Source organism: Drosophila willistoni, assembly GCF_018902025.1.
Source record: "Drosophila willistoni isolate 14030-0811.24 chromosome XR unlocalized genomic scaffold, UCI_dwil_1.1 Seg105, whole genome shotgun sequence".
NCBI lineage: Eukaryota > Metazoa > Arthropoda > Insecta > Diptera > Drosophilidae > Drosophila > Drosophila willistoni.
The window spans coordinates 1,893,937-1,920,249 of NW_025814054.1; the positions used below are offsets into that span (position 1 = coordinate 1,893,937).

Sequence of the window (26,313 nt, forward strand, 5' to 3'; positions counted from 1 at the left end):
ATTTTATAGTTTTTTTTTTTTTTTTTTGATTTGCAATCTACTCTCTGCTTCTGCTTTTGCGTAGGGTTGGCAAACTTGGCTAATTGGGTTTCTTTTTGGTAAGGCCCTCAGCCAGGGCTGCACTCTTAAGCACCTAGAGATGGTAACGTGTCAACAGGTTTTAGAATTTCGGTTCGCTGTCAATTTTGAAAAAAACTAAAAAAGGAAATTAAAATGGAAAACATAAATTTAAAAAGAAAAAATTCTGTTTGTAAAAGCATGTGTGCAAACATAAAGTGAGAAAAAGTTGTGAAAAAAACTTGAATGCTTTTTCAAAGTCAACTTTGTTCAAATAAAGCAAAACAAAAGTAAAAGTGACTATTTTTTGCACTACTTACAAAGTTATAACACGCCTAAATTGAGAGATTTGTATTGTACATTATAAAAGTCAATATACAACTAGTCCATACAGTCGAAAATGAAACAAATAATTATATATACAGAGAAAGAAAACTTTAACAAACATTTTCAAATCCCTTTGCAATGAATTACATACATCGGATTTGTAATTTTGCCTGTTCCTGACACATTTTGTATCGAAAATTGTTTTATTAAGAGTTGCAGTTAGAATTCTGCTGCGTGAGTGTGTAATTCTGTTGTCCTCCCTAGTAGAAGAAATGCAACTTGGCCACATTAATTATGGAAAATAGTGTAACCGCAATTGTGGATTGTTGTCATTGTTGTTGGTATTGGGGCCCCCGGAGATTGTTCTCGTAACAAGTTAAAACTAAGAGGAAATTGAGAGAATTTATTATTAACAAAATGCAGCGACAACTATTAAATACCTTGACCAAGACATTACGTCAAGGTCAGACGCAAATGCGCCTATTCTCAGTGTCATCACTGCAGCGAGAAATATTCAAAGTGCAGAGCACCGAGGATTTCGACAAGAAAGTGAAGAACAGCCAAACTCCGGTCATAGTAGATTTCTTTGCAACGTAGGGATACAGAATAATAATAAAAATTGATAAATTGTTAATAAATTAATCATTTTCCCCATACAGATGGTGTAATCCCTGCAAATTGCTAACGCCGCGCATTGAGAATATTGTTGGCGAACAGGCGGGATCCATTAAATTGGCCAAAGTCGACATTGATGAGCACAGTGAACTGGCTTTAGATTACGATGTAGCTGCCGTTCCCGTTCTGGTGGTGATGCAAAATGGCAAAGAGCTCCAGAGGATGGTGGGTTTGCAGGATGAGGATAAAATCAGAGCCTGGGTGGCTGCTGCTGTTAAACAGGCAAAGCAGTAAAAAACGACGATAAGAAAAAAAAACACAAACAAAAAAAATACACCACATAAAATGGAGCAAAGCTTTTTAAGTTAATTTTCTGTTGGACTTTCTGAATATTAATAAAAGAAATCACACACATAGTTTTTTCAAACTGTTAACAAACGTTTAATTAACTTAACTTAAACTAAATGGAATACCATCCTGGTGTGCCAGGACGTTTCTTATTGCGATCGAGAAATTTGCGAAAACCATCTTTGGACTCATCTAGAGATTTGCCCTCCTTTTCCTGATTCTCAGCCCGATTGGAAAACAAATCGGGAAAGGTAAACGATTCAGTTTTTGGCTATAAAATATGAAAATTAAATGGTTATTTACAGCATTCGCATGGACTTCTACTCTACCAGATCTTACCATTGTTACATAAGCATATTTGACATCATCTTTTTTCGTCACATAGCCATAGGTTTGATCCCTTTTAGTTTCGCCCAGAGCTATTCTGGTACGCACCTCCACCACGGGCAACTTATAGATCTTCTCCAAATAGTTTTTTACATCGTGTTTGGTCATCTCCGTGGATACGGCAAAGGTAACCACATTGGCCGGCTGCTCCTCCTGAGGACGCACTAGTTTCATCCAAAAATTGGGCAGAAAGACACGCAACTGTGGATTTCCGCGTTGATAGATGGGGTACCAGCGCGTTGACATTGTTTAATTGTTTCCACTGTTAGCTTTTAATTCAAAATAATGGAAAATATATTTCAAATTGGTAAATAACATACAAAATGTACTAAAAAATGACAAGTGCAAAACAATCCAAGCACGCGACAGTGGTGATAGCTTTTTACGGCTAAAACGTAGTGGGAGAAAGTTAGCCAAAAAAGGAAATCTGCAAAATATTAATTAGAATACTATATTTCTGCTAGGAAAATTGCTTGGTAATTGATGCATAGCGATTCAGGTTCAACTACATTTCTAGATTTGCTTGCTGTTTAATTATTTTCGGCTCTGTAGCAACTATAGCTATTTTTAGCTTAAAAAAAAGAGCCAATATGTCACAACTATCAACTCGGAGCACGCACGTGTGCTGTCCAACACTATATCAAACAGCTGATCCACCGGAATACCGATTGTTGTCAAAAATATTTTGTCCAGTATCAAGTCATTTTGCTTCCAAAGAATATGGGAAAAGTTAAATTAAAGACAAAAAAGCAGGGTCCCAAGAAACCTTTAACCCGCAAAGAACAACGTAAGCAAAAGGTTTTGGACAAAAAGAACAACAAACGGATTTATCATGCCAGCAAATCGAATGGAGCAGAGCGCGTGGCCGCTGCTGCAGCAGAAGCAGCGGCGGCGGCAACTGTGCGTAAACAGAAACAAGGCAAACGTAAACGTAAGCCCAAGGGAAATCCATTAGATCTTAAATGGGAAGAGCTAATCAAAAGTAAATTGGGTAGCGATGATGAGGATGAGTCTATTGCATCGGACTTTAGTGATGCCGAAGTGGATGCTCTAATCCAGCCCAGTCAAAAGGTTGAGACCTTTGAGCCTCTGGGCAAAGTTCCTACTCAAAGAAAGCAAAAACATGCTGGCATTCAGCGTGTGGACGAGGCTGCCCAGCGTCGCAAGGAATTACGCCAGCAAAAGGAATTGGAGGGCAAATCCCGTAAGCAAAGAATAAAACAACTTAAACTGGAAAACGAAGAGGAGGATCGTGAGATAGCCAAGCTGGAGAAAAAACTAAAATTGAACAAGACCAAGGATAAGGGACGTTTGGTTAAAAAAATGTTCAGTGATGGATTGGATTACCTCTTAGATTTCGTCATGGATGATGAAGAGGAGAAACAGAAGTGGGAGCAGAAGCAGGAGCGAAAGAAACAATTAAAAGAACAACAGGAGAAAGAAGAAGCCGGCATGTGGAGCGATGATGATGATGAAATGGACGACGATATGCAGCAAAGTGATGATGAAGAGGAAGATGACATGGTTGCCGATGAGAGTGAAGATGAAGAGGACCTAAATGACAGTGACGAAGCCGACGAGGAGGAAGAGAAGGAGGAGGACGACGAAGACGATGGCGATGAGGAACCCACTCCCAAATGTAAGTAACGATTTAAGTTGGATCTCATTATTTTTACATCATTTACTTTACTTTTCAGTCAAGGAGGACATCTATGGACGTCGTCGTGACGCAGAGGGCAACGTAGTACCAGATAATGCGGAGCAAGAGGGCCAAAAGTACATACCACCACACCAACGCCGCGCCGCCCTTTTGGATTCAGGAAGTGCCAAACAATCGGAGCAATTGGAACGCCTCCAAAAGCAATGCAAGGGTCAACTCAATCGTCTCTCGGAAGCGAATCTTCATAAGATAGCCACCAGCATTGAGGCATTATATATGAAAAACTCCCGTTACAATATGAATGAGACGCTGACAAAGTTGCTCCAAGAGTCTTTAATCGGTTATACGCGCTCCAATGAGCGAATGGTTCAAGAGCACATGGTCCTCTTGGCGTATCTGCATGCCCAAATCGGCAGTGAGATTGGAGCACATTTTTTACAGATTTTCGTTGAATTATTTGATCAGTATATAAAAGATATATCCATCATGGAGGTGGAGGATAAGAGACTCAACAATCTTGTCCTTATTCTATGCTACATGTACATCTTTAAGATCTATGAGCTAAGTTTGTTAATGGAACTGATTGGGCTTCTGGCCAAGAGTCTATGTGAGAAATCTGTTGAATGTTTGCTACTGATTTTCCAGTCAATTGGTTTTCGTCTACGCAAAGATGATCCGGTTGCCTTCAAAACAATGATGCAGGGAGTGCAAAGTCAAATAGCTGACGCTCCACTCGAACTAAAGGATAATCCACGTTTACGTTTCATGGTTGACATCCTAAATGCCGTCAAGAATAACAATATGAGCAAATTGCCACAATATGATCCACAATTGGCGGAAAACTTGCGCAAACGACTGAAGGCGATGCTAAAGAATGATCATTATGTGACCACATTGAATATAAAACTCGAGGATCTACTAAAGGCCGACAAAGTTGGCAAATGGTGGATAATTGGCTCAGCCTGGACAAACGATCTAAATGGTGCTTCCAGTCAAGATCACAACGAGAAAAGGGATAAGAAGGAGGAGAAATCCAATTCCGGTTTCACCGAACAATTACTGGATCTGGCCAAACGTCAGCAAATGAATACCGCCGAGCGTAGACAAATCTTTTGCCTTATCATGAGCGCTGCTGATTATGTGGATGCCTTCGAGAAGATACTCCATTTGTCTCTAAAGGATCAACGTTCCGTTGCCTATGTGATATTACATTGTGCCCTTAATGAGCGTCGGCCGAATCCATATTATGCTCATTTGGCATTGAAATTCTGTCAATATAATCGCAAACATCAATTGGCCTTTCAGTTTGCCTCATGGGATCGCATCAATGATATCGAATCCTTGACCAAAAATCAAATACGTAATCTGGCTAGCTTCTTGCAGCATTTAATTCTCAACAGTGGCCTGCAATTGTCCGTACTGAAAGTGGTTGACTTTATGCAATTGGATAAACTGAGTTTCTATTTCATGCGAGAGATAATGGTCAAGTTGCTGCTGGTGGTGGAGGAGCGTGAACTCTATCAGGCCTTCGAGCGTGTGGCCAAGAACACGAAATTGCAACAGTTCAAACAAAGTCTCCGTCTCTTTATGCAACATTTTCTACTCGGCCAAACGGAGGAGCAATTGGCCAAATTGAAACTGAAGGAGGGACAGCAAGAATTACTGCAACGTCGCATTGAGTACCTGGACAAACTATTGGCCTATGTCGATTTGTAAATAGAAACAAATAAAATCAAGAACTTAAATGTTAATCCTTGGCCTGTTAACTTTTTAAAGTACATCTATAATAGATTTTTTTTTTTGACATTTCACCAAATGAAAAGAGTATGAAAGATGCCCATCTATCCTCTATTTTTTATATACTTTCTCTTTCTGGTTCGCTGGCTGAAGGCAAACAAATGAAATAGTCTGATATAAAAAGAGATGGAGAGAAAAGTAAGAATCATTTACCAGAAATATCTTAAACTCGATGGATCATTAAAAGTTTTCCAGTTTTTTCTCCTTTTTAAAAGGCAGAACAATCGATTTTTTGTACTATAATTTAGTGTAGGGACCAAACATTTTCTTAATAATTTTAAATAGAAGTAGAATTCGGTTAATTAATAAGCTTGCAAATGAAAATGATTTGAATATAGTTTTTTGAAAAATTAATCCTGTTGCATCATAGAATTTTGTTTATATGTGTTGCATTTCTTGGATCCGTCAAGAATTTTTGTGCATATTGCCAACAGATTATGAAATTTATATTTGATAAGTATTTGATTTAAACAAAAGTATTTACTTTTTTTTGAATGTCAGATTTAAGGGTTACATTTAAATAACGATCCAGCAATTGTTTAAACATAACATATTTGCTTTTTATTGAGCGAATAGACAACTGTTTTTATATACATTCATATATATAGTATGTTACTCATATTCTTGAAAAGTTGGCTATAAACAAAACAAAAAATGTATTCAGTTAAAACTAAATTATATATTCCGAATTTTGTTTTGCCTTTTCTCTGTAACAACTTTTCTATTTTAATTAACAAATTATGATTCAATGTTCAAATTTTAAACACAAAATAAGATCATAATGCTGAAAATTAAAAGAATGTCAGACTTCTTAGACAGAAACCGAAATGTAGTAAGGTTTTCAAGGATTCTAAAAAATTTTGTGGTGTTTCAACTTGAAATATAAAGGGTATTCGTACCATAAAAAGTCAATTTTTTAATCAAAACTTTGGAGCAAATCGCGGGCTCTTTGATAGCGTGGCGAATCGACGAGCTGTTGTTTCTCCGATTCCTCAGTACTCTGCTCGCAATCCTTGTCGACTGCTTGGATGACATCCTCAGCCAATTTGATAATTGTTGCCTTAGCTGCACCCTTTGAACTGGCCAAATACTCTAAGGCAATGGGCCAAATTTCTGAACCCAATTTCTCTACATCGAATGCCAATTTTTGTATGGATATTTGGCGTAGCTTATTAAATTTCCAATCCTGACGTGAATTCTTCCAGTTATTGAGGTATTCTTCATTGCGTTTGATATCCTTGTCGGCGTGCTGTTCTTTTTGGGCCTCCAAGCGTTGCAAATGCTTTTGTTTCTTCTTTTGGCGAACCGTCACAATGGCATTGGAGTTCTCCGGCTTGGCTGCCTCTTGCAATTGGGCAGCTGTGGGCTGCTCATTTTCATCGTCGTTCTGATCTTCATCCCCGTCATCTTGCTCGTCCTCTTCTGTTTGCTGCTTACTTCGCTTCTTTTTAATTAAGTCCTTTTCGTTTGTATCCTGCTTACGCTTGTTGGCTTTGCCTGGGGGATGTGTATACATGTGGTTATAGTAAATGAATCTGTTGACAAAACTGAGACTAACTCTTTTTTGTGGGCTCCTTGTCTTCTTCGTTGTTAGTTTGCAGTTTCGCCTGCTTTTTGGTGGCCAACTCGTCATCATCGCTGCCTTCCTGTTTCTTATGTTTACGCTTCTTTCCTTTTTTTGTATTCTCATTTTCCTCTTGATCCAGCTCTTTAGGCTCCGAGTGCTCTTCATCGACGACTTCTTCTGAGTTTTCCTGCTTACGTTTCCCTTTTGACTTTTCTGAAATTATTAAATACATGAAGTATTGGTACTTCTGTGGGCCATGAGTCTAAATCTTACTTTTCTCTTTGATGTGTTCCTCCTCATGTGGTTCCGATATCACCTGCACTTTGGTGGCCACCTCGTCGTCGTCAATAGCCTCCTGAGCAGCATTTGCGTGTTGGTTGTCCGTATCGTTCTCATGTTTACGCTTTTTTCCCTGGCGCTTGGGTTTTTTTGTAATCTCAATGCGGGCCATATTTACCAATTCTCTCTATTAAATAAATTTCAAATAAAATTTCCCACGTTGTTCTCGGTTGTTTCGACAAATTTATGTCGTAGTCGCACGGCTCCCGAAAATCGAATGATACTAAGCCCTAACAAAATGACAGATATACAAATTGTTTGCTTTCGATTAGCATAACCTACTTAATCTTTTATTTGGTAGAATTTGTCAAGTGCAATTGCAGGTTTAAAAGCAAGAGGAATAAATATCTTTCCTAATATTCGATATTGCTTAAGTTAGTGTAAACATAGTTGGTTGATTTTGCATTTGCCAACACTGGTTTAAGAAATATCGCAGTCAGTGGTTATCGAGTGTAGTGTTCCCGCTTAATTTTTTTTTAAACTGTTATTCAAATTGTTGGATCTTGTTTAAATATACATTAATTTTTGTCTGCTAGTGTTGAGCTATTGTTATGAATGTTTGTGGCTAAAAAATCATTGCAGCAAAAAAAGAGAAACAAATAAAAACATTTAAATACCACAAGCGCCAGTGAGCTAACCTGCGGTATCTTTGGTTATCGATTCAGCAACAGCTGTTTGTGGCTCCAGCTATCCATTGCGGAGCTTTGTGTTTTTGTTGTCGTTCTTGGCTTTTTTTTTTAAAGAAATAAGCAACAAAGTATTCAATAATTATTTGTAGTGCATAATTTATAGTGTTAAATTTAAGGTGCCAATTAGTTAAGTAATCTATATAATCAAGCACAATACAGGTAAGTTTCAGCCAAAAAAGGCGGTAATTTATTTTTGCTTTGGTTTTTTTTGTATTATTTTTTTGCTTGCATTGGCAACAACAACAACAAAAGTTAAAGTTAGGGCGCGGAACCGGTAAATGTAACAACAACAACAACAACGAAAATCGCGAATATTCATCGAGTGTGAAGTGTAAAAATGAAAATTCGCGAAATCGGCAATTACAATTGCCAATTTGTGTTTTCTATTGTGTTAATTGAACGGGCCAAGGTCTCTGGACCAAGGAAACCCATGGCCAAAGCGTTCATCGAAAAAGAAGGAAAAGCTGAATACACTAGAGGAGTGGGAGCAGCTGTGGACATATACCGTTAGCTCTACAGGCGAAAGAGAAGGAATTACCGCAAATGCTAGGTAAGTAAGCTCTTTACTTTTCTTTAATTATATTTTATCACTTTACTCTCGGCTCGTACACTTTTAATTGTTCCCTGTAACCACATGTCATCTGAGGAGTATATTCGGTTATCTAAACTTGTACTCTTCTACTGTATTCATTTTAATATTTGTTATTTATGGTTTTAAAAAAGGTTTAGAAAAAATTTACATGCTTGAATTCGAATAAGGTAGCGAGCTTCTCTTTAAATAAAAGGATAAGAGTGTGTAGTTCTGTCGCATAAATTGGAAAAGGATCGTCAGTCAATATCCTTCAATAGTTTTTGCCTTCCTCCATCGTTAACCTCTACGAAGTGATCTTTTGATCTCTGTTATGTTATTGAACAGGATATTCTGAAATCTGTTAAAAATATAGAAAAACAATTTTTAATTTTCTATAGTATACTTTTGGGTGCCTATTTTCCACGCCAAGATCCCATGATTTCACAAAATCTGGATTTGATCGGCAAAAATTGCGTGTGCAGTCAGAATCAGCATACCCAAACTAGTTAAGAACACCACTCAAATTAACATCAACCAAAAATCATGTCGGCCTGTGCTATCAAAGTTACATTACAATTCTTAATGGAATACCTAAAAATAGGCAAAACGATATAGAACCCCCCCCCCCAATGGGAGTTCAGTGTGGTCCATGATTCTTCTAATTCAGTTATCAGTTTGAATTCTATCACTACAGGGTATTCTAGGTTTTCCAGTTTTAGGCCCATCTTAATATCCTCTATTAGACAAACACTATGCTTTGACTCAATTGAGTCATTTTGTGAGGGCATCGAAAATAGTATTTTCTTTAGTTTTTCTCAATTGTTTTACCCACCTACCCTATCTACGCCCCCTTCTCCCCCCTCCCCCCCATACTTTTCACCTCTCTTTCTCTCTGTCTGCTACTATTGCTGCTGCTGCTGCTGCTGTTGAGTGGAAAAGCTCTTGTTAGTCGCTCTTTTTCATTTTATTTTCCTTTACTTTTCTTTTTTTTTCTCGTTGTCTTCTTTATGTTTGTAGTATGTTCTACTATAGATGTCGGTGCCATTCAGTTTTGCTTTAGTTGTGTTCTCGTGCGCGTCGTTTTTGCGTCGTTCTGTGGATTTCCGTATGGTTTCCTGATTTCAATTTCAATTTACAAAATTATTTTTTTTCTGTGCGTGCGGCTTAAAAGATTTCGCATAACTCTTTTGAAAAAAAAAATTGTGGAATTTTTTTTTGATTTTTCGATTGTTGTTTAGAATTTAACACGTATACGCCCCGCGTGCTGGTGATGTTAAACCCTAGAAGAGGGCGGCTTCTTTTGATTGTTTTGCCAACGCTAATTGGATTGTCAACAGTTTTCCCTCCCCACACTATTTGGGGGGGAGCTAGCGGGGCTATCTCTTAATATATATTGTGTTGACTTCACATAACTTCACCCGGCAAAACGGTCGGTCGCAGTTTGTCGGTCGTAGTACATAGTAATCAATAGTTTTCTTTCTTTTGTTTTGCTTTCGCGCGCGCGTTTTACTTTCAAACCCCGTTTCTTGTGTGTGTTTCTCCTGACAACGTGAGCCCAAACAAATCGCAGTGCCGTTTTGGTTTTGGTTTTTTACCTACATATACAACTACGTACATACAACAACAACAACAACAAATGGCTTAGCCGTTCAACACATTGGAATAATGCCTTACAGTACGCGCCATAAGTGTAAGTTTATATCATAGGTATACTACGTATTTGGTGTTATCCATGTTTTGTTTATAAACATTATCTTGCACATCCGTTGGGTCTTCTTCTTCTTTTTGTCGTTTCGAGATTACATCAGTCGTGTAGAGATAGAGGCAAGCCCACTTGTGGGCTTCCATCATCATCATCATCAACATCATGATCTTATCCAATACGCTTCCATATTCTCTACATCGTATATCTATTTGGCATAGCGGCCACAAGATTTTCTTTTTTTTTTTTGTTTTTCTTCTTTCTGGCCCATTGAGATATTTTGCTCTAAATTTGGATCAGAAGCAATTAAGCAAGATATACACACACATACAACGAAACTAAACGCATCTCACCTATATATACATATACATATGTACATATAGTAAATTTGTATAAAGTGTTCTAAAGAAAAACTTGTTCCATTTTTATTCGGATAAAACTTTTCCTTCCTAGATAATAACTAATCTTTTTAAATGATTGCCAAAATTTTATAGTCATAAAAACCGTTTCCTTGTGAAAGTTTATATTCAAAAATTTATCAATGAAAACTTTTATTAACAATTGAGAAGTTAATAAATCATAAAATTAGTTGAACCCTAGGTTTCATTAATTATATTTAATTCTGGCTCTTTAAACGATTTCTATTTTGTTTTATGCATTACAAATATTAATTTATGACTCTCAATGACATTTCCATTACTAAAATTATAAAAAACTGTTTAAATTTGATAGGAAAATTGTTTTTTAGATGACTTAACTTACCACATGTCGATTAAAGTCTGTGATGCTTGATTTTATTTGATGACATTTAAATTACAAGTGAAGATTCTTGTAGTACTTATCGAGAGAAGTTATTTTTAATCAGTGCTAATGTTTTGACCCAATTTTTCAACATTCATTTCGTGGCGTATGAAGTTTGGAATATATTTCATGACGGTTACCTTCACGTTACTTTTCCTATTTAGTTTGTAGTGATCCCAAATCTGCACACTGCTTTTTTCGCATTAGCTCTAGTTTTTGAGATAGAGAAACAATCTTGAATTTTGATAAATAAGTACTTGTATAAAGGATTTCTTAAAGAAGCTTTTCATTTGGGCTGGGTAAAAGATATAGATATAGTCCTATCGTACTATGTATTACCTATTATTCTGTGAAAACGACAGCTAAAAGATGTTAAAATCTAAGTTTTTTTTTTAAATTATTTGACTTTGATTTCATTTTACAATTTTAATTTATATTGCCGACCTAATTTATTGTTACTGCATAAGAATAGTAAAGATGATTATCCGTCAATTGAGATATTTTGCGTAAATTATCCCATATTTATATAAAATGGCTAAACTAGATACAATTTCACTAATATGACTATCTATCTATCTCCTAAAGTAATATATTAAACAGTAGACTAGAGGTTAGGTTAAGCCCTCTCGTCTAATATTATTGCAGGGTATTTCCCCAACATTTGTTTTATGTTTCTTATTTTTGTTTTCTGTTGACCTACCGCGTCTTTGATTGTAGTTGTGGGCCATAAAAATGTATATTTTGAGCACAAATGTCAAATATTGCTTTTTAAGGGTCAGCGGTTAAATATTTTTTACTCTTTTTCAACGTATTTATTTATTTTCTATGTTTTTTCAATGTTGCGCGCTCTGCTCCGGTGGGGTGGGGTCATTTGGTGGTCCGACTGAGTCATTTGGAAGGGTTGCTAGACTAGAATACACGTTGAGTTGAGTGCAATTTGGCTAGATGTTTGGTTTTGATTTAGTAGAATATTCTTGTGTGTGTGTGTGTGTATATTTTTTTTTTTTTGGCATATAAATATTCACACAAAATGGAAATCGTTAGCATGTGTTCATTTTTCATTTCAATTCAGTTCAGTTTTATTTCATCTGATTTTGATATTCTTTGCCATTGACGTCAAATTTGCTTAGTATGCAGCTCTCATCATCATGATGATGACTATAATGACGATCAAGAATCATTTGTCTGTTTCATATAGTTCGTTGTAGTTTGTTTTCTATTCCCAACAATTTGCCCAATGCTCAGAGTAAATGATGGGTAGATTAAAGCCATCAAAAGTCAACAAAAAAGGATTCTAGTCTAGCCACTCGAATGTGTTTTGTTTTAAGTACTCATTTAGCATTCCATTCCCTTAAAAAAAAAAATTATCTAAAGAGGCCAAAAACAATTGAGATATATAGAGGAAAAGAAAGAGAATTTGGAGAATTGGAGAAAAATATATATAATTTCCTAACATTTTCTTCTTTGCCCAATCCAATGATAGTTTTCTGACTAAACAGATCCTTTTGAAATCTAATGAAATAAATTACAGAGTATTATTTAGTCTGCTTTACTTTTACCATCTTGTCTACGTGTTATTGTTATGTATGCAAGTCAGGTTATTGCCAACGATATCGACTTTGCCAAATATGCGACTCGAAGGCGTCACATTTTTTACGCTCCATTGCCCAGTTGAAATATCAATTAAACGGACATTGTTGTTTGCATTTATTTGTTGTACATGTATGCTATACCTATATATTTATTTTCATACAATTTTCTTTCATTTCATATTGCAAGGAAAAGTCGCTTAAATGGCGCACAAGTATCGCGAGACACGCGCACTTCCGTCACCCAAAACGAGAAATCTTTTTAAAGAAAATTTCAGACAAAACAAACAAAATAAAGTGACAAGTGTGAAAATAAACCGACATATTTTGTATATGTATATATAATATCAGGGTCTTTTTACGATATGTCCAGTACTTGTCGCAGTAATTTTAGCTCGTTAAATATGAAAAATGATGATTTTTTTGCCTTGGCGCTAGCCAAAAAAATAAAAAAAAAAAAAGAATAAGGCTTAAATATGAACAAGATTAATTGACACAAAAAAGCAAACAACAAAAAAAAAAAAAATAGAAGAAGATATGGTATATTGAGGTTAAGTATACTGCAGTTCGCTGCACTTTGAACAGGAGACTTTGGTATCGGATTCGAGTAATGCAAACAATTTTGAAGTGTTATCCATGTGAAATTGTAATCTAAACTATTTTTTGTTGGCTTCGTATTGCATTTATTTATATAAACTTCATCGACTTTCCTAAAGACACATGCCATTAAGAAATATCTTAAGAAAGCTCCAGGATATTCGAGCAATTTCAATTTCAATATAATAGAATCAATATTTTTGGATACAGTTCCAGCAAAGGTTTCCTCAAATCTTTAGAAATTCATCAATTATTATAATAATTAACCACAAAATTTATGGCAATGCTAATTGTATTTTTATGTTATGCCAAAGCATTAAGGTTTAAGCATTTCAAAGACATAATAAGAAATAAGTCAAAAAAAATATATACTACTAGATTCAAAAGATCTTCTTTCTAAACAGATTTCTATATATGTATATAGAAGAAAAATTTGTCCCAACATAAATCTATGGAGCAGCTGAGACAGAAATATTTACCCCTAGAAATTCCCAGCTAGACATTAATTTTTTATACAGACATTTAGACGCAAAATTTTTATTTAAAGCAAAAAGCAAAATGCTAAATACTGACGACATATTTACTTGAATTTGTTTTTGTTTTTTTATTATAAATAACCAAAGCAAAAAAAAAAACAAAAACACAATCTAAAGACCTTGGAGGGGAAATAGTTTTGCAAAAATACTAGAAAACAGGAGAAGGCGTAATAGGAACACAGATGATGGAATATTTTATACCCTTTACAAGTTATATTGATCGGTTTTAAGTATCTCAAATCATTTTAGTCCCCTTTTATGTCATTCACCTTTATGTTATAATCCTATATTTGGATATAAAATAGTTCATTTTGTACATTTGTTTTGGAATTCTCTGATTGATTTTGTCATTAAGATGACTGCAAATACATTATGATTAAAAGCTTACTTTTCTTAAAATTCTCGAGTAATTCTGAAATCTAGATACTTATAAGTAGAGACTGTAAATTAATAAACTTTCTGCAAGAGTATTTACGATTTTTGATTTAACTTAATTTACTTTTTCACATTTAACCCTGAACTGAAACAGAAACCATTTCGACTTACATACATATGTATGGGGGCGAATTGGGTCAACATATAATTTATATACCAAGGCGCATTGGCAATGTGCGTTCAGTCAATGAGGCAATGAGGTCAACTGGCAAAAGATAGGCCAGGTCAAACCACCAACTTGGTAAATGGCATGGCAACCCCCCAAAACTAACAAAAATTCTGATAAACAATCCAATTAAAACAATTGCCAGGGACAAAGTCAATAAGTTTTCTATTGCGTGTAATGTCTAGATAACTGCCATGGATATATAGTTCTTTTAGCCCATCCTCGATTCCACAATTCCGCCAATACACTACCTCCGCTCAATAGAGTAGAGTAAAGGGAGGGCGGGGAGGCTTTTCTCCAGCAACGAAAGTGAAAGTTTCGCATATATGCGTTCGCACAAACCAATTTAATGTACATTTCTGATCATTAATCTTTGCTTTTCATTACATTTTTTTACTTTTGCCTTTTGTTTCTGTCTGTATATACATATATATTTATATATCTATAGTTTATTTTTTTTTTTGCGATAATGTTGATTGTTTTGCTCCATGTGATGGCTACTCGATTGGTGCGGCTGACTTCGATCGTAGTCGTCGTCGTCGTCATCAAGTCGCTTGATTGATTTGCCATGGCAGGCCGAACAATTTTGTAGCTTTCATTGAAATTGAAACTAATTAACATGCAACGTGTATCAAATTTGATTTGCCCACAAAAAAAAACTATTGATAAAAAAATGTTAATTTTTCTTCTATTTTGGATTTTACACCTTGCCGATATATCTCTCACACACACACACAAAAAATTCCATAAAATTTAATAGACTACTTTTGTTTGTGAGCAAATTGATACAAATGATCTTTCTGCAGATTTTGGTTTCTCATTTCATTTATCATTTAGGTTTTTCTTTCTATATAATTTTCTAGTTTACTTGAGAATTAATGATAATAGTGTTTTAGAATTTAAGACGTTTCGAATTTTCCCACAAAATTTTAAATTCATTCAAACATTTTCTCTACTGAACTTATAAATCTTGACCTAATTGTGTTTTTCCTGAATTGAATTTGGGAACAATTAATTTAAAATCAGTAGCATTATGTTAAAACACTGACGTTTCCTTGACGTTTCAATGCTGAAACTGTTTTCAGTTACCAATTTGTTTGCCAACTAGATCATATGGAACGTGTTGACACTAGTTGGCAATACTTCCACTTAACAATTAGCCCAATATTTCATGAAAGCAATTGAAAACTGGTAGCAAATTACTGGTCATGAGGCAAAAACCTAATTAAGTTCGTTTTAAACTATTTAAAAGTGTGTTTCAATTGTAAGCCAAAACCAGTTAAAAATTACATATAAGATTAAAAATGTAATTTTTAATAGCTAAGCCTCAAAAGCTTCTCAGCTTTAGGGCACTGCAAATAAATATAATACAGGCGAAAAGAGAGAAAATATTGTTGACTATTTTCCGATGTTATAAGACTTTGGCTTATAGGCTGCAAAGGCTCAGTATTGAGGCTAGAAACAGTTGAAAACTAGTTGCGAATTCTAATTCAGAATTATAATATGCAAAAAATAAAAGTCTCGTTGACTATTTTCAGATGTTAAGAGACTTTGACTTACCATACCAATGTACTTTAAAGGCGCGGTATCGAGACATGAAAGAATTAAAAACCCCCTAAAGTTTTCAAAGACTAAAGACCAAAACTAGTTGCGAATTCTAATTCAAAATTATAATACATACTTATTTTAGGAAAAAAATGAAAGTCTTGTTGACTATTTTCAGCATCTGCCCTACCTTTAAAGGCTTTCTTCTTAATGCCGTACAGGCGTTGCCCCACATTTCAAAATCTCCTGCTTGCCTCTGCATGAGTAATCAATCTGTCTGCATATGTGTACATATGCAGTATGCAGTAACTCTGTGTATGGTAGTTGTTGTTGTAGTTGGTTTTTGGTATAATTGCTCTGTACATGATTATGGGTTACAACAATTGTCTGTAACCCAATTCAAGCTTGGCATTTTATTCAAGTTCACATGGGAAAACATGTTTTCCGCACTATAAGTATATACATATATATTATTTACCGGCATTTAATTGGCTATGCGTGGGTTAAGAAAATTGTTTCGCGCCTTTTTTTTTTTGTTGGTGTTGTTGTTTTTTTGGATTTCGACTTAAGCTATCCTTACCAACGCCTCGAAAAATTGCAATTTGCATGGGGCTATGAAAATGTAAATGGTTATTATTATACATATCGCATATTTGCATATAAGTTGGCAATTAATTTGCAACAATTGCAATAATATGACACACACCTACATTAGCATATGTCAAGAAGTCAAGTCGAATCAGCCAAAGTGTACTCACATAGACGAAGGATTGGCTGGACGCAAAAAGATTTACTATAACTCCACTCTGGGGTCTCTCGATAGAAATCAGCATAAATGGCTAAACAATGCTAACAACATAAGAAAAATTTTCTAAAATCCAAGAAAAACAACAAAGTCTTTAGCACTCGAAACGTGCCAAGTTGTGGCATTTACCTCACCTCACCACATCTCATCTCTCCTTACTGGCACTAGCTCTTTCTTTCTATGAGCTAAAGCAAACAACAACAAGAGGCACGTGAGTATTTTACAAATTAACCAAAAACAAAAAAAAAAAAGAAAAAGAAAAAGAAAAAGAAAAAGCCTAAAAGACTAAAAAATAACAAAACGCACCTACATCAACTGAAAGATTTCATAAAAATACATGGCAGCAGCAACATAAAGAGGATGAGAATGGAAATCGGGATGAGGTGGATGACCAGGTGGGGGAGCAGGCGGAGGCTATAAAAAAATTAAAATAAAAACCATAGGGAAATATTCAAACGTACTAGTACTTAGCTCTCATAGTTTGCTGCATACCCTGTATTACACAGGGTATATAAAGGCTGGAAAATATTTCAAGATTACGATTTTGTTTCATTTGCAAAAATTTTATTAATTTTGATTAAAAATTGGAGAAAGAAATTATGAAGAAGTTCAAAAGATTTGTTAGAAATCTTGTTTAAGTATACTTTTGCTTAAAGTAAGAATGTGAGTTTTTAAATAATAAATTGACCTATCCAGATCAAGAATTTGCATTAGTAAATAAACTATTTGTTTTCTTAAATAAAGAATTTGCTGTTTTAAATACAGAATTTAGTCAAAACTGGGTTTTTGGCCCGCTTGAGGTCAATAAATCTTACCATTTTATAAGATTTTCAATCATAGGCAGCACAAATTATAGAATTTAGGTTATTAAATTAAGACTTTGCTGTTTTAAAGAATTATATATTTCAATTAAGATCCTGAATTAGTAATTTAAGCAATTAAAATCAAGAAATTTTATTCTTAATCAAAGAAGACTTGGATTCTCAAATTAGAAACATATATTCTAAATCTAGAATTTTCTATCTTGTATGAAAAATCACAAAGTTTAATTAAGGGCTTGCAATTTCAAATTAAGAAATATGGATGGATTATCTGCATGTTTTTCACTAGTTTAGGGTATTGTTTTGTTCTACTTATTAAAGTGCTATTATTTAGAGGGTACTCTGACATCGACAGCTGATGCATAGCGACTACAAAGCTTAGATTGCATCTAAACCGACTGACCGACCGACAGACCGTTTGACTGACTGGCATGACGAGCAGCACCCAAACCCCGATTCAGTTTTTTTGTATTTTGACGTCAATCCGTTGGGCATACAGACGATATGCAATATTAAAAAAAAAAAAAAAAACTAAGCTATTGCATATTACCCATATCTATCTGTAGGCATAGGTTGTGGCTGAAGCTGAAGGTGCAGATATAAAAACGCTGATTAAATTGTATGCACGCCATGGAATGGTGTTTCAAAGCAAAACCTTAACTGAAGTTTTCACTTGTGATTTATGCCGACCGCGCCGATTGACGAGACGGGCGTGGCTGGTTCGGCGGGGTCCATATACTACACACACCCACTGCAAGAATTTCTTAATGGTCAGTTGTTGGTTGCATTACGTGACCAACAATTTGTTAAAGACTCGTTGCGAAAGCCCAGTCGATTGGGGTACAAGACAAAAAAAAAAAAAACAAAACAAAAAAAAAAACGAAAGTGCCCAAGTGAGTGAAGATTGTCGCCGCAGCAGCTTGTTTGCTCCTTGCCATTGCAGTAGTCTGTAGTATCTGTCTGTCCTCTCGACTGGGGTTCGAATGCTGCCGCATTGCATCATCTTTCACATCTCTCATATTTCGCTGACATCTTTTCAGCCGGTTTTACTCTTTCGAAGTAGCCCCCTGCCTGTTGTAAATACCAAATATAATTGTTTAACTGTCCATAAAGATGAACAAAAAGAGACCCTTTTGTTCAACGTCCATTGAACTTCATGCGTTGAAACTGCAGCACTTTGCCATACCAGATTTTGAGAAAGAGTGAGAAAAAGAGAGAAGGTTAGAGCGAGATGAATAATTTCACACCAATGTGAATAACAGGCCTCTCTGTGTCCCATCCATCAATTGAAAATGAGAAAATATATTACTGCGGTCAGACCGGGGCAACTCTAACACCTGCCTACTGCTACACCTCCTAGCCAAAGATACTCGCATGTTTGACTTATTGTTGTTGGGTGGGAGTTGCATCTCAAATGATTGAGGTTTGTTGTTTGAAGTTGAGACATCATAAAATTATCTCGAAGGCAGCAAGAAAACAAAAAAAGGTTTCATAACCAAGATCCGTAAATGATTAAAGGAGAAAAAAAGAAAAGGAGAAAATTGTAATCCTTTATTATCAAATTAACTATTCTCGGGATATTTTCCCACGATCCTCATGCAACAGGCAAGTCCAAATTGTTGAAAAATTTCAAAAGGATAAAAAAATATTCCTAGTTACTAATTTCTTGCTTAAAATGCATGTATGATTGATATTTTTTACGACCTTTCAAAAGTTAAATTTAAAGGTATTCGCTTTTTTTGATGAGGTTAGGTCTACTTAATTACCAACTTTAGCTTTCTAAGGCTCTATATATTTGTATATTTTAACTGTTTCAATAAGTGTTTTAATGTTGTAATTGGCTTTTTAATGGACAACTGCTTGTCAAAGGAAATTGCCTAATCATTTTCCCCACCTCTCTTTTGGCCCCCTGTTTATGCATTTGATTTTTGTAATCATATCACCTTGTGAAAATTTCCTTTACGATTTTTTTTTTATACTTTTGCAAATGACTAATACCATTTCCACTCTACTTCTCTCCCTCTCTTTCTCTTGCTTTTACAGGTAAGTTTCTCCTGCATTCAAAAGGAAATCATTGCGTAAGTCAAACAAGTTGATTGTTTACTTAGGATTGACTTCCTTGCCATTAGATGAATGGTTATATAACCAAGGGAATCGTATCATATGGTGTTCCGGTCGAAAGGGAAGTGCTGGCAAATCTACTGTATAAGAGAACTCATTCTACCTGTTTGGTTTCTATTTTGGTTGGTGTTTTTTCTTTTTTTTAATGGATTTCCCTTAACATCATTTACCATATATGTACATAGGCAATTCGTATATGCACATGATTATCTCTTCATCAAATTGCTTTGCTCAATCATTTACTGCGGCGGCTGAGTTCGTTTTGCTGATTGCAAAACAAAAATGAAAAAGATTTCAAGCCAAAACACTTATGAACCCGTGAGATATACTCAGCCTTGTTGTACCTACACATTGAGTTGATGTTGTGCCTCCTTCTTCATTATCGTTAGCATCTCCTTTTTTTTTTTTGTTACCTGACGACCTCTTGTCGCGCCTAACGATCTTTAACCTGGCTGCAAGATGTGAGACAAGCCAGCCAGCCAGCCAACTAACCAAACCGACCAGACAGTTAGCCATTCAGCAAGCGATAGCCAGTCAGTCAGTCATGCAGTCAGTCAGCCAGTCAGTCTTTCAGTCTGTGTGTTTTTCTTGTTATTGATAGTTGTAGGAAAATACTCATATCTTTTAGTATCCAGTGTATACCCATGATGTGGTAATTAGTTAGGGTATATTAGGTTTGAATTAGGCTAATACAGCCATCAAACAATATGTTAATAAGTATAGACCTGTTACAGGGTATCTCTACTCCCGATCTACCTACATAATCATCTCTTTGGGCTCACTGTGTTGCATTTTTGTTGTGGCATTGTTTGTTTGTTTGTTTTGCTTGCAACCAACCACCAAGCAATCTACTCAGTCTGTCAGTCTGCTGCCTCCTTCGCCGTTTTATTGGTCATTTGCAGAAAATCATCTCCCTGGGTAATCACAGTTGCCATTTGGTCAATTAGCTAATTCAACGATTTTCTATGGGCTGTAAATGACTGACCGACGCGTCGATCGGTCTGTTGATCTGTTTGTCTATCTGACTGTTGGTTCGTTAAGTGCGTGACCATATTTTAACCAAAGTTATTTTGCATTTTGCTACCACTACTACCAGCACCAGCACCTAGAGGAAGATCGAATGAGTGAAAGTGAAAGGAAAGAAAATAAAAGGAAAGGAAAGGCTATACCAGGCTAGACTAGGCGTGGGTTAGCTACACTAAAAACTGAAATTCCAAGATCAATGAACCTAAACTGACCACAGAGAAAACGCCCATTCCTCTGATATTCAATTACTATTAGATTTAAGGAAATTAGAAATCAGAATTAAATTAGAATTGGGAAAACCTTTGAAAAAGGGCACATAAAATATTTGTGAAGTTTTGACCCAGTTAATAATTGGCAAACACTTTTATGTCAAAAGCAAGGCCGAGATTTTAGCTAAAATAAAGTACATATGTAGTTATGATTTTTAAAACCTGCGCAAAGAAAAGGAGAAAAATATGTACAAGCAAAACACCAGGAATAAGTTGAATCATTGATATAGAAGGAAAACCTAGAAAAGAGGAAAAGCTATGTTTCCAATTTTAATTGGCGTCATTAAAGGTTACAATTTAAAAATTACAACTGATTTTAAACTTAAAGAAATAGTTCATTAAATGGTCGGTGTGAGGTTCTACAAGTAATCAATTCAAAAATTTTGCCCATGATTTTTTAATGATTTTGCGCTTTTGATTCCGTCTTACAATTATCTGAGGAAAAGTTTCGCTTGCCGTGTTCCTCTCTGTATGGCAGAACTAATTCTAGATTTCATATCTTTTACGACTTCTCAAATGCGTTTTGCTGCTCAAGTTCAGTCAGTCATAATTCTTTCTTTCTTCATCTCAAGTTAATTTCAAGATTGGTGGGTCGCCCTTTTTCACAAGCAAAGTCAGTTGAAATTTATAACACAAATTAAATGGCATGAAAATTATGATGAATGCGCAAAGAAAAATTTATGCTGATGACATAGTCGACCAGCAACAACAATAACAACAACAACAACAACATTGAGCAAGCAAGGAAGGAAGGAGCCCAATCAAGACCCCAGACAAGCCACAGACACAACAACGAACAAACGAGCGAACAAACTACATACATATAGAGAAAGAAGGAGACGACCGCCTTGAATCAAAATCTCATGAGCCTTCTATCCATTGAGGAGGAGTAGCAGTAACAGCAGTACCAAATCTGGAGAGGAATGAAAAGGAAAGGAGTAGAGTTGAGTAGAGAGAAGTGGACCTCTCCTCAGACTTCTCCACTCGCATTGTATCGAGAGCCTGCCTCTAGCCGAAAGTTGTTGTGTATTTAAAATGGAAATTGCAAGTTTTTCAGCTCGACTCGCGGTCTGGCTTGGCTTTGGCTCTGGCTCTGGGTTTTGGCTTGGTTGACTGTCGGCATTTTTGTTTCACTTTCGTTTGGGTCTTGATTGCTGGTTTTTATAACCGCCCCGACGATCCAAGCGCATTTATCACGCTGTGTGCCACACATAAGATCAGCGCGCCCAGTCCAGTCAAGCACAACAAGAAAATAAAAAATAAAAATAATGAAAAACAAAAAATGCATCTACTGAAATACCCTATAACAAGTTGAAGCTTAGATTTCAGTCCTATGCCCAGGCTACATCTGCTTGGTATGCCAAAACGAGTAAGCGTTTCATTTTCATTTAGTTTGCGGGCAAAAAGGGTGTATTGACCAGATCCCAAAAAAGATTAAGAGAAGTTGCTGATAGCCAATTTGTGAGTGAAAATCTTCATCTTTCCCTTTCGCCATCCATCCAGCTATCTCTATCTTTTTCGATATCGGTTTTATCATCCGCATTTGTCATCTTTGGCAATTTGTGTCAGGTTATGAAATATTTTTCGTTTTTTGTTGTTTTTGTTTTTGCACAACAAAATTTCCTGTTTCTCCTTTTGATTTCCTTACGCACTTTGCAAGTGGCTGGCTTTTGGTTAGGTTAGTTGGTTGGTTGGGCTGATCGGTTGGTTGGTCAGTTGCCTGCTTGCTTGGTCAAGTATTAATTATTATGGTTTTGGTTTTTGTTTTTCCTTTTTTTTATGAATTTTGTATTCAGATGCCAACGAACCTGTTGCTGTGGCGGCTGGTGCAACGCGTTCCACAAATCTTAGCAAGAGATATTTCTCATTGTAGGGGGAGAGAGAGAATCTGTGGCATGGATTTCGAAAGCAATTTGCTTGAGCTAAAAATCGAATAGAAAATTCATATTAATGATGTTCTTCCCTCATGTTAACCAAAAGTTCAATTATTTAAATTACCTCTAGAACTATTGTAAATTGAATTCAACAAATTTGTGATAAAAATTATTTCGTTTATTTATGTATTTTTTGAGTTACTTAACACTAAAAGTTGGAAATTTTAGTGCTGACAAGTGCTTAAAAAGGAAAAAACCTAACTTAGCCATTTATATACTTAAATGACATTTCTCTTAGCTTTTTTATCGGCTTAATTATCGGTTTCTATACTATCATCTCTTCGTAAATTTGAGTAACTTTTCACCTTTGACTGTGACTAATTTTCGCTTCTAATTTCGGATTTCTGCAAATCATAGTTGGCTCTTCCTATCGATTTAGTATCGACTTATATTCTATCACTTCTTGATAATCAACGCAACTGTACAGCTCTCACTTTAACTTCAGCATTCATTGAGTACTGGTCGAGAAATTGTCTTGAAAAAAAAAAGAAAATAAAAAAATAAAATTGAAAAAAATTTTACTGAAAAAATGGCTGAATATAATGGAAAAAAGTATCATTCATACCCACAAGTAGAAGAAGTAGGACCAAATGAAGTGAACAAACTGCTGGACGAAAATTTGTCAGAGGACGGTGACGATATATATTTGAATATATGCCAGGCCTTGTCCGACGCGGTCAATGAAATCAATGCGCAGACAGCAGGTACCGAACCTGTGGATGGTGAAGATCCGATGGAGAAAGTGTATGACACGGTTCATGCCATGTTCGATTTGGGTCAAGTGCATCTAAATCGTAATGCCGTAAAGACGTGCATTAAGCTGCTCAACTCTGGGGTGGCACCTGAGGCTTTGGCTGAAATCATTGAAATCCTGACCCAGGACATTGTCACGGACGGATAAGAAGCGGCAAAAAAAAAAAGGAGAGAGGACGTGAAAGGAGAAAGAAGAACGAAGGAGAAGAGGACGAAGAAAATGAGAAGTGGACGAAGGACGAAAAAGACGAGAAGAGGAGGACGAAAAAGACGAGAAAAGGAGGACAAAAAAGACGAAAAGAGGAGGACGAAAATTACGAAAAGAGGAGGCCGAAAATGACGAAAAGAGGAGTACGAAAATTACGAAAAGAGGAGGACGAAAATGACGAGAAGAGGAGATCGAAGAAAACGAGAAAAGCAGGATGAAGAAAACGAGAAAACGTGAACGAAGAAGAGAAGGCCACGCTGAGAAGAAAAGAGGAAGAAAAAGAACCAAGGAAAGAAGACCAAAAAAATAAGATAAGAATGGGACCAAGAAGAGGAGAGACGACCGAGAAGAGAAGTAAAAAAAAGATGACAAGGAAGCAGAAGAATCCAGAAAACCAACCAGGAAATGTAAAGCCCATCCCATTCTAAATAGCTGGAAATAAATCATACCATCAAAACTTTCCTATCTACATTTCTTGTGTTTATTATTTTTTTTTTTGGTTCACATTTCCCCAAACTATAGGTTTACTTATTGACATTAATTTAGTTGCCATTAGGACCAATTCCCTTCATAATGCGAATTACTTATCAAATTAACTAAATTCCAACAACTGTGGCGGTGGTGGGCGCCGTCGCTATTCCACGCACCCTTCCTACCTCTCGACTCTGTGAAAATAATACGAATTCCAAAAGTTGACGACAAGCATTTCAAGTGCATGCCACCGCTGCCACCAACCACCGACTACCGACCCTACCCTATTCGTTCGAGAAAGAAGGAACTTGCAACATTTTCGTATCTTTGCTCTCTTTCTCCATGGCAACCTGTTCCTAAGTTTGTCCCAACTACAGGGTCGGCTCTTTGTTTGCACGTCTCGAATTTGTTTTACCCTTGAAATTTTTTTATTGTTTAAGCAATGAAACAAATTGTTTAATAAAGAGAAAATGGCGAGTTGTTTTTTCGCCCAGCAAAGATTATCATTTTATGCCGGGGTTTTCAGCAAAATAATTAACAAAAATCTCATCTCATTTTTGAGTGTCAAAGTGACATGAATCTTCTAGAATACTGGGCTTATTTCCCCAACGGATTTTTTTGGACTGGAGTTTGTATGTGCCCCTTTTTCTCCGTTTTCTGTTTGCTGTCATTGTCAAATGTCCATTGTGTGGTGGACCCACATACCCTGTTTTCCATAGGCATTTGACAACCAGACTAGTGTTCCACAACATGTTCCACATGTTAGCCAACAGACTCATAAACGAGCCAACTGCAAGTTAGCAGAGCCATAAACGAGCCCAACTGTTAGCTAACAGAGTCCACACCATTGTGGAATCCATTATTGATTGAAATTTCGAAAAAAATTTGTTGTTTTCCAGTTCGCGCTCAACTCACTTAGATGACGGTCATGAACGACGCGTTGAAAACAGAAGATTAAGACCAGAAACTAATATAATAATACCTACTAAAAAATTTATAAAACACACCGACATACAACCCAACGAAAACTGTAAATAATTGTACAAATTATCAAATAACCAACCAAAAAACAACAACAATAAAAAAGGAAACCCCCCCAAAAGAAAACTAACTAAAACCGCAACCATCTACATATATAGTTAGTGCCTCAAGTTCCCAAAGATTGTGCTAGTGCGCGCTCTGGCATTTGGAATTTTGTTTGATCGATTTCTGTTTGTTTAGTGTAAAGGCATTCATTCTCAAATGAATGGCGAAAATGAAGTGCTAAAAGTGAAGTAAATAGAAATTACCACCAACCCTATACGAGTGTTTAACTTGTTTTTCTGAATATATGTTTCGTTCGGTGCCGATGACTAATTGCCGTTTATATAGCCAGACTATATAAAAACTTGGACAATAAGACGGAGGCCAAAAACCTACAAAAAAATCAACCCCTATAGAATCCAAAATTTTTCATTTCAATCAACCCAGAATCAGCTGGCAATTACTTCTTTATCGAAAGAAGTTAACTGTAAAAAGTAACCAGCAAAAAAAAAGACAATTTTCAATTTATTTTCATTAAGTGGGAAAGTTTTTTCCCCCGTTTCCTCCAACCAATTTTTTTTGTTTTTTCCTCTCCAAAACAATTGAAAACACTTAAACTCGAAAAGAATTAGAGAAGAACCACCAAAAAGAAGAGTTGCTGCTGCATATTCATCTATCAACTAGAGCAAAACTATCTGCAGTCGATCTGCAGTGATTTTTGTATAATACTTTTTTCTGGACAACAACAATCAAAATGTATCTCATACAGGTGAGACAAGATAATAGTTATTAACAGTACAAAGACACCAAACAAAATTCAGCTCGTAATAAAGTGTTTGCTTATGACTTATCACCTGCCGCTGCCGCCTGCACTTTACGAAAACAAGAAGAAAGATCTTCATTTAAGCGTTTTTTAATTGTTTGCCAGTTTTGATTTGGTTGTGTGTATGTGTGTGTGTCTATTTCGTGTGTGCATGCTATGTTTATATATTGTATATATAATTTTGTTTAATTTGTAGCTAATTTATCTTTCTACTTGGCCCGCAGGGGGTTGTGAGCTCTATGCTAGTTTTAATGGTGCAGGAGCAGCAGGTGTGTAACTCCCTCCACCTTTTCTGTAGCTTTGAACTTGCGTAACGGTCAGTGTTAGGTTA

At 35.9% G+C, this 26,313-nt stretch overlaps 5 protein-coding genes and 1 long non-coding RNA gene across 7 annotated transcripts in view; 3 read left to right on the forward strand and 3 right to left on the reverse strand.

The window, feature by feature from the left end:
• Nucleotides 1-704: 704 nt before the first annotated feature.
• Nucleotides 705-1,415, forward strand: LOC6645074 (thioredoxin, mitochondrial). Its single transcript, XM_002067781.4, has 2 exons — nt 705-977; nt 1,044-1,415. Exons 1-2 carry the CDS (start codon nt 802-804, stop codon nt 1,291-1,293), a joined length of 426 nt encoding a protein of 141 aa, XP_002067817.1. The 5' UTR covers nt 705-801; the 3' UTR covers nt 1,294-1,415.
• Nucleotides 1,414-2,058, reverse strand: LOC6645075 (39S ribosomal protein L23, mitochondrial). Its single transcript, XM_002067782.4, has 2 exons — nt 1,687-2,058; nt 1,414-1,618 (listed from the first exon to the last, which is right to left on the reverse strand). Exons 1-2 carry the CDS (start codon nt 1,978-1,980, stop codon nt 1,460-1,462), a joined length of 453 nt encoding a protein of 150 aa, XP_002067818.1. The 5' UTR covers nt 1,981-2,058; the 3' UTR covers nt 1,414-1,459.
• A 323-nt stretch (nt 2,059-2,381) lies between these two features.
• Nucleotides 2,382-5,145, forward strand: LOC6645076 (nucleolar MIF4G domain-containing protein 1 homolog). Its single transcript, XM_002067783.4, has 2 exons — nt 2,382-3,373; nt 3,432-5,145. Exons 1-2 carry the CDS (start codon nt 2,455-2,457, stop codon nt 5,108-5,110), a joined length of 2,598 nt encoding a protein of 865 aa, XP_002067819.1. The 5' UTR covers nt 2,382-2,454; the 3' UTR covers nt 5,111-5,145.
• A 747-nt stretch (nt 5,146-5,892) lies between these two features.
• Nucleotides 5,893-7,481, reverse strand: LOC6645077 (uncharacterized protein DDB_G0283697). Of its 2 annotated transcripts, XM_047011697.1 has the most exons (4): nt 7,380-7,481; nt 7,032-7,327; nt 6,750-6,971; nt 5,893-6,688 (listed from the first exon to the last, which is right to left on the reverse strand). In XM_047011697.1, the coding sequence occupies exons 2-4, from the start codon at nt 7,207-7,209 to the stop codon at nt 6,108-6,110; spliced, it is 981 nt and encodes a 326-aa protein (XP_046867653.1). In that variant the 5' UTR covers nt 7,210-7,327; nt 7,380-7,481; the 3' UTR covers nt 5,893-6,107. The 2 variants fall into 2 exon arrangements, with proteins under 2 accessions (XP_046867653.1, XP_002067820.1); XM_002067784.4 differs by having other exon boundaries at nt 7,032-7,481.
• Nucleotides 7,482-22,039: 14,558 nt separating this feature from the next.
• Nucleotides 22,040-23,007, reverse strand: LOC124460580. The gene is made up of 3 exons (XR_006954477.1): nt 22,769-23,007; nt 22,579-22,692; nt 22,040-22,493 (listed from the first exon to the last, which is right to left on the reverse strand). It is a non-coding gene; the product is annotated as an uncharacterized LOC124460580 (long non-coding RNA).
• A 2,901-nt stretch (nt 23,008-25,908) lies between these two features.
• The window catches only part of LOC6645061 (mucin-19), a 91,798-nt gene continuing 91,393 nt past the window's right edge, over nt 25,909-26,313 (forward strand). Inside the window, exon 1 of the mRNA XM_047011695.1 lies at nt 25,909-25,928. Coding sequence (XP_046867651.1) covers nt 25,914-25,928 — 15 coding nt within the window. The 5' untranslated portion in view covers nt 25,909-25,913. The remainder of the gene's footprint in view (nt 25,929-26,313) is intronic.

Bases quoted from the DNA above. Each gene is read 5' to 3' on its own strand.
- LOC6645074 (XM_002067781.4), top strand. From the start codon at position 802: ATGCAGCGACAACTATTAAATACCTTGACCAAGACATTACGTCAAGGT. The intron at 978-1,043 runs GTAGGGATACAG...TTCCCCATACAG, and splicing joins ATAGTAGATTTCTTTGCAAC to ATGGTGTAATCCCTGCAAAT.
- LOC6645076 (XM_002067783.4), top strand. From the start codon at position 2,455: ATGGGAAAAGTTAAATTAAAGACAAAAAAGCAGGGTCCCAAGAAACCT. The intron at 3,374-3,431 runs GTAAGTAACGAT...TTTACTTTTCAG, and splicing joins TGAGGAACCCACTCCCAAAT to TCAAGGAGGACATCTATGGA.
- LOC6645075 (XM_002067782.4), bottom strand. From the start codon at position 1,980: ATGTCAACGCGCTGGTACCCCATCTATCAACGCGGAAATCCACAGTTG. The intron at 1,619-1,686 runs GTAAGATCTGGT...CATATTTTATAG, and splicing joins AATATGCTTATGTAACAATG to CCAAAAACTGAATCGTTTAC.
- LOC6645077 (XM_047011697.1), bottom strand. From the start codon at position 7,209: ATGGCCCGCATTGAGATTACAAAAAAACCCAAGCGCCAGGGAAAAAAG. The intron at 6,972-7,031 runs GTAAGATTTAGA...TAATAATTTCAG, and splicing joins GGAACACATCAAAGAGAAAA to AAAAGTCAAAAGGGAAACGT. The intron at 6,689-6,749 runs GTTAGTCTCAGT...CACATCCCCCAG, and splicing joins CAAGGAGCCCACAAAAAAGA to GCAAAGCCAACAAGCGTAAG.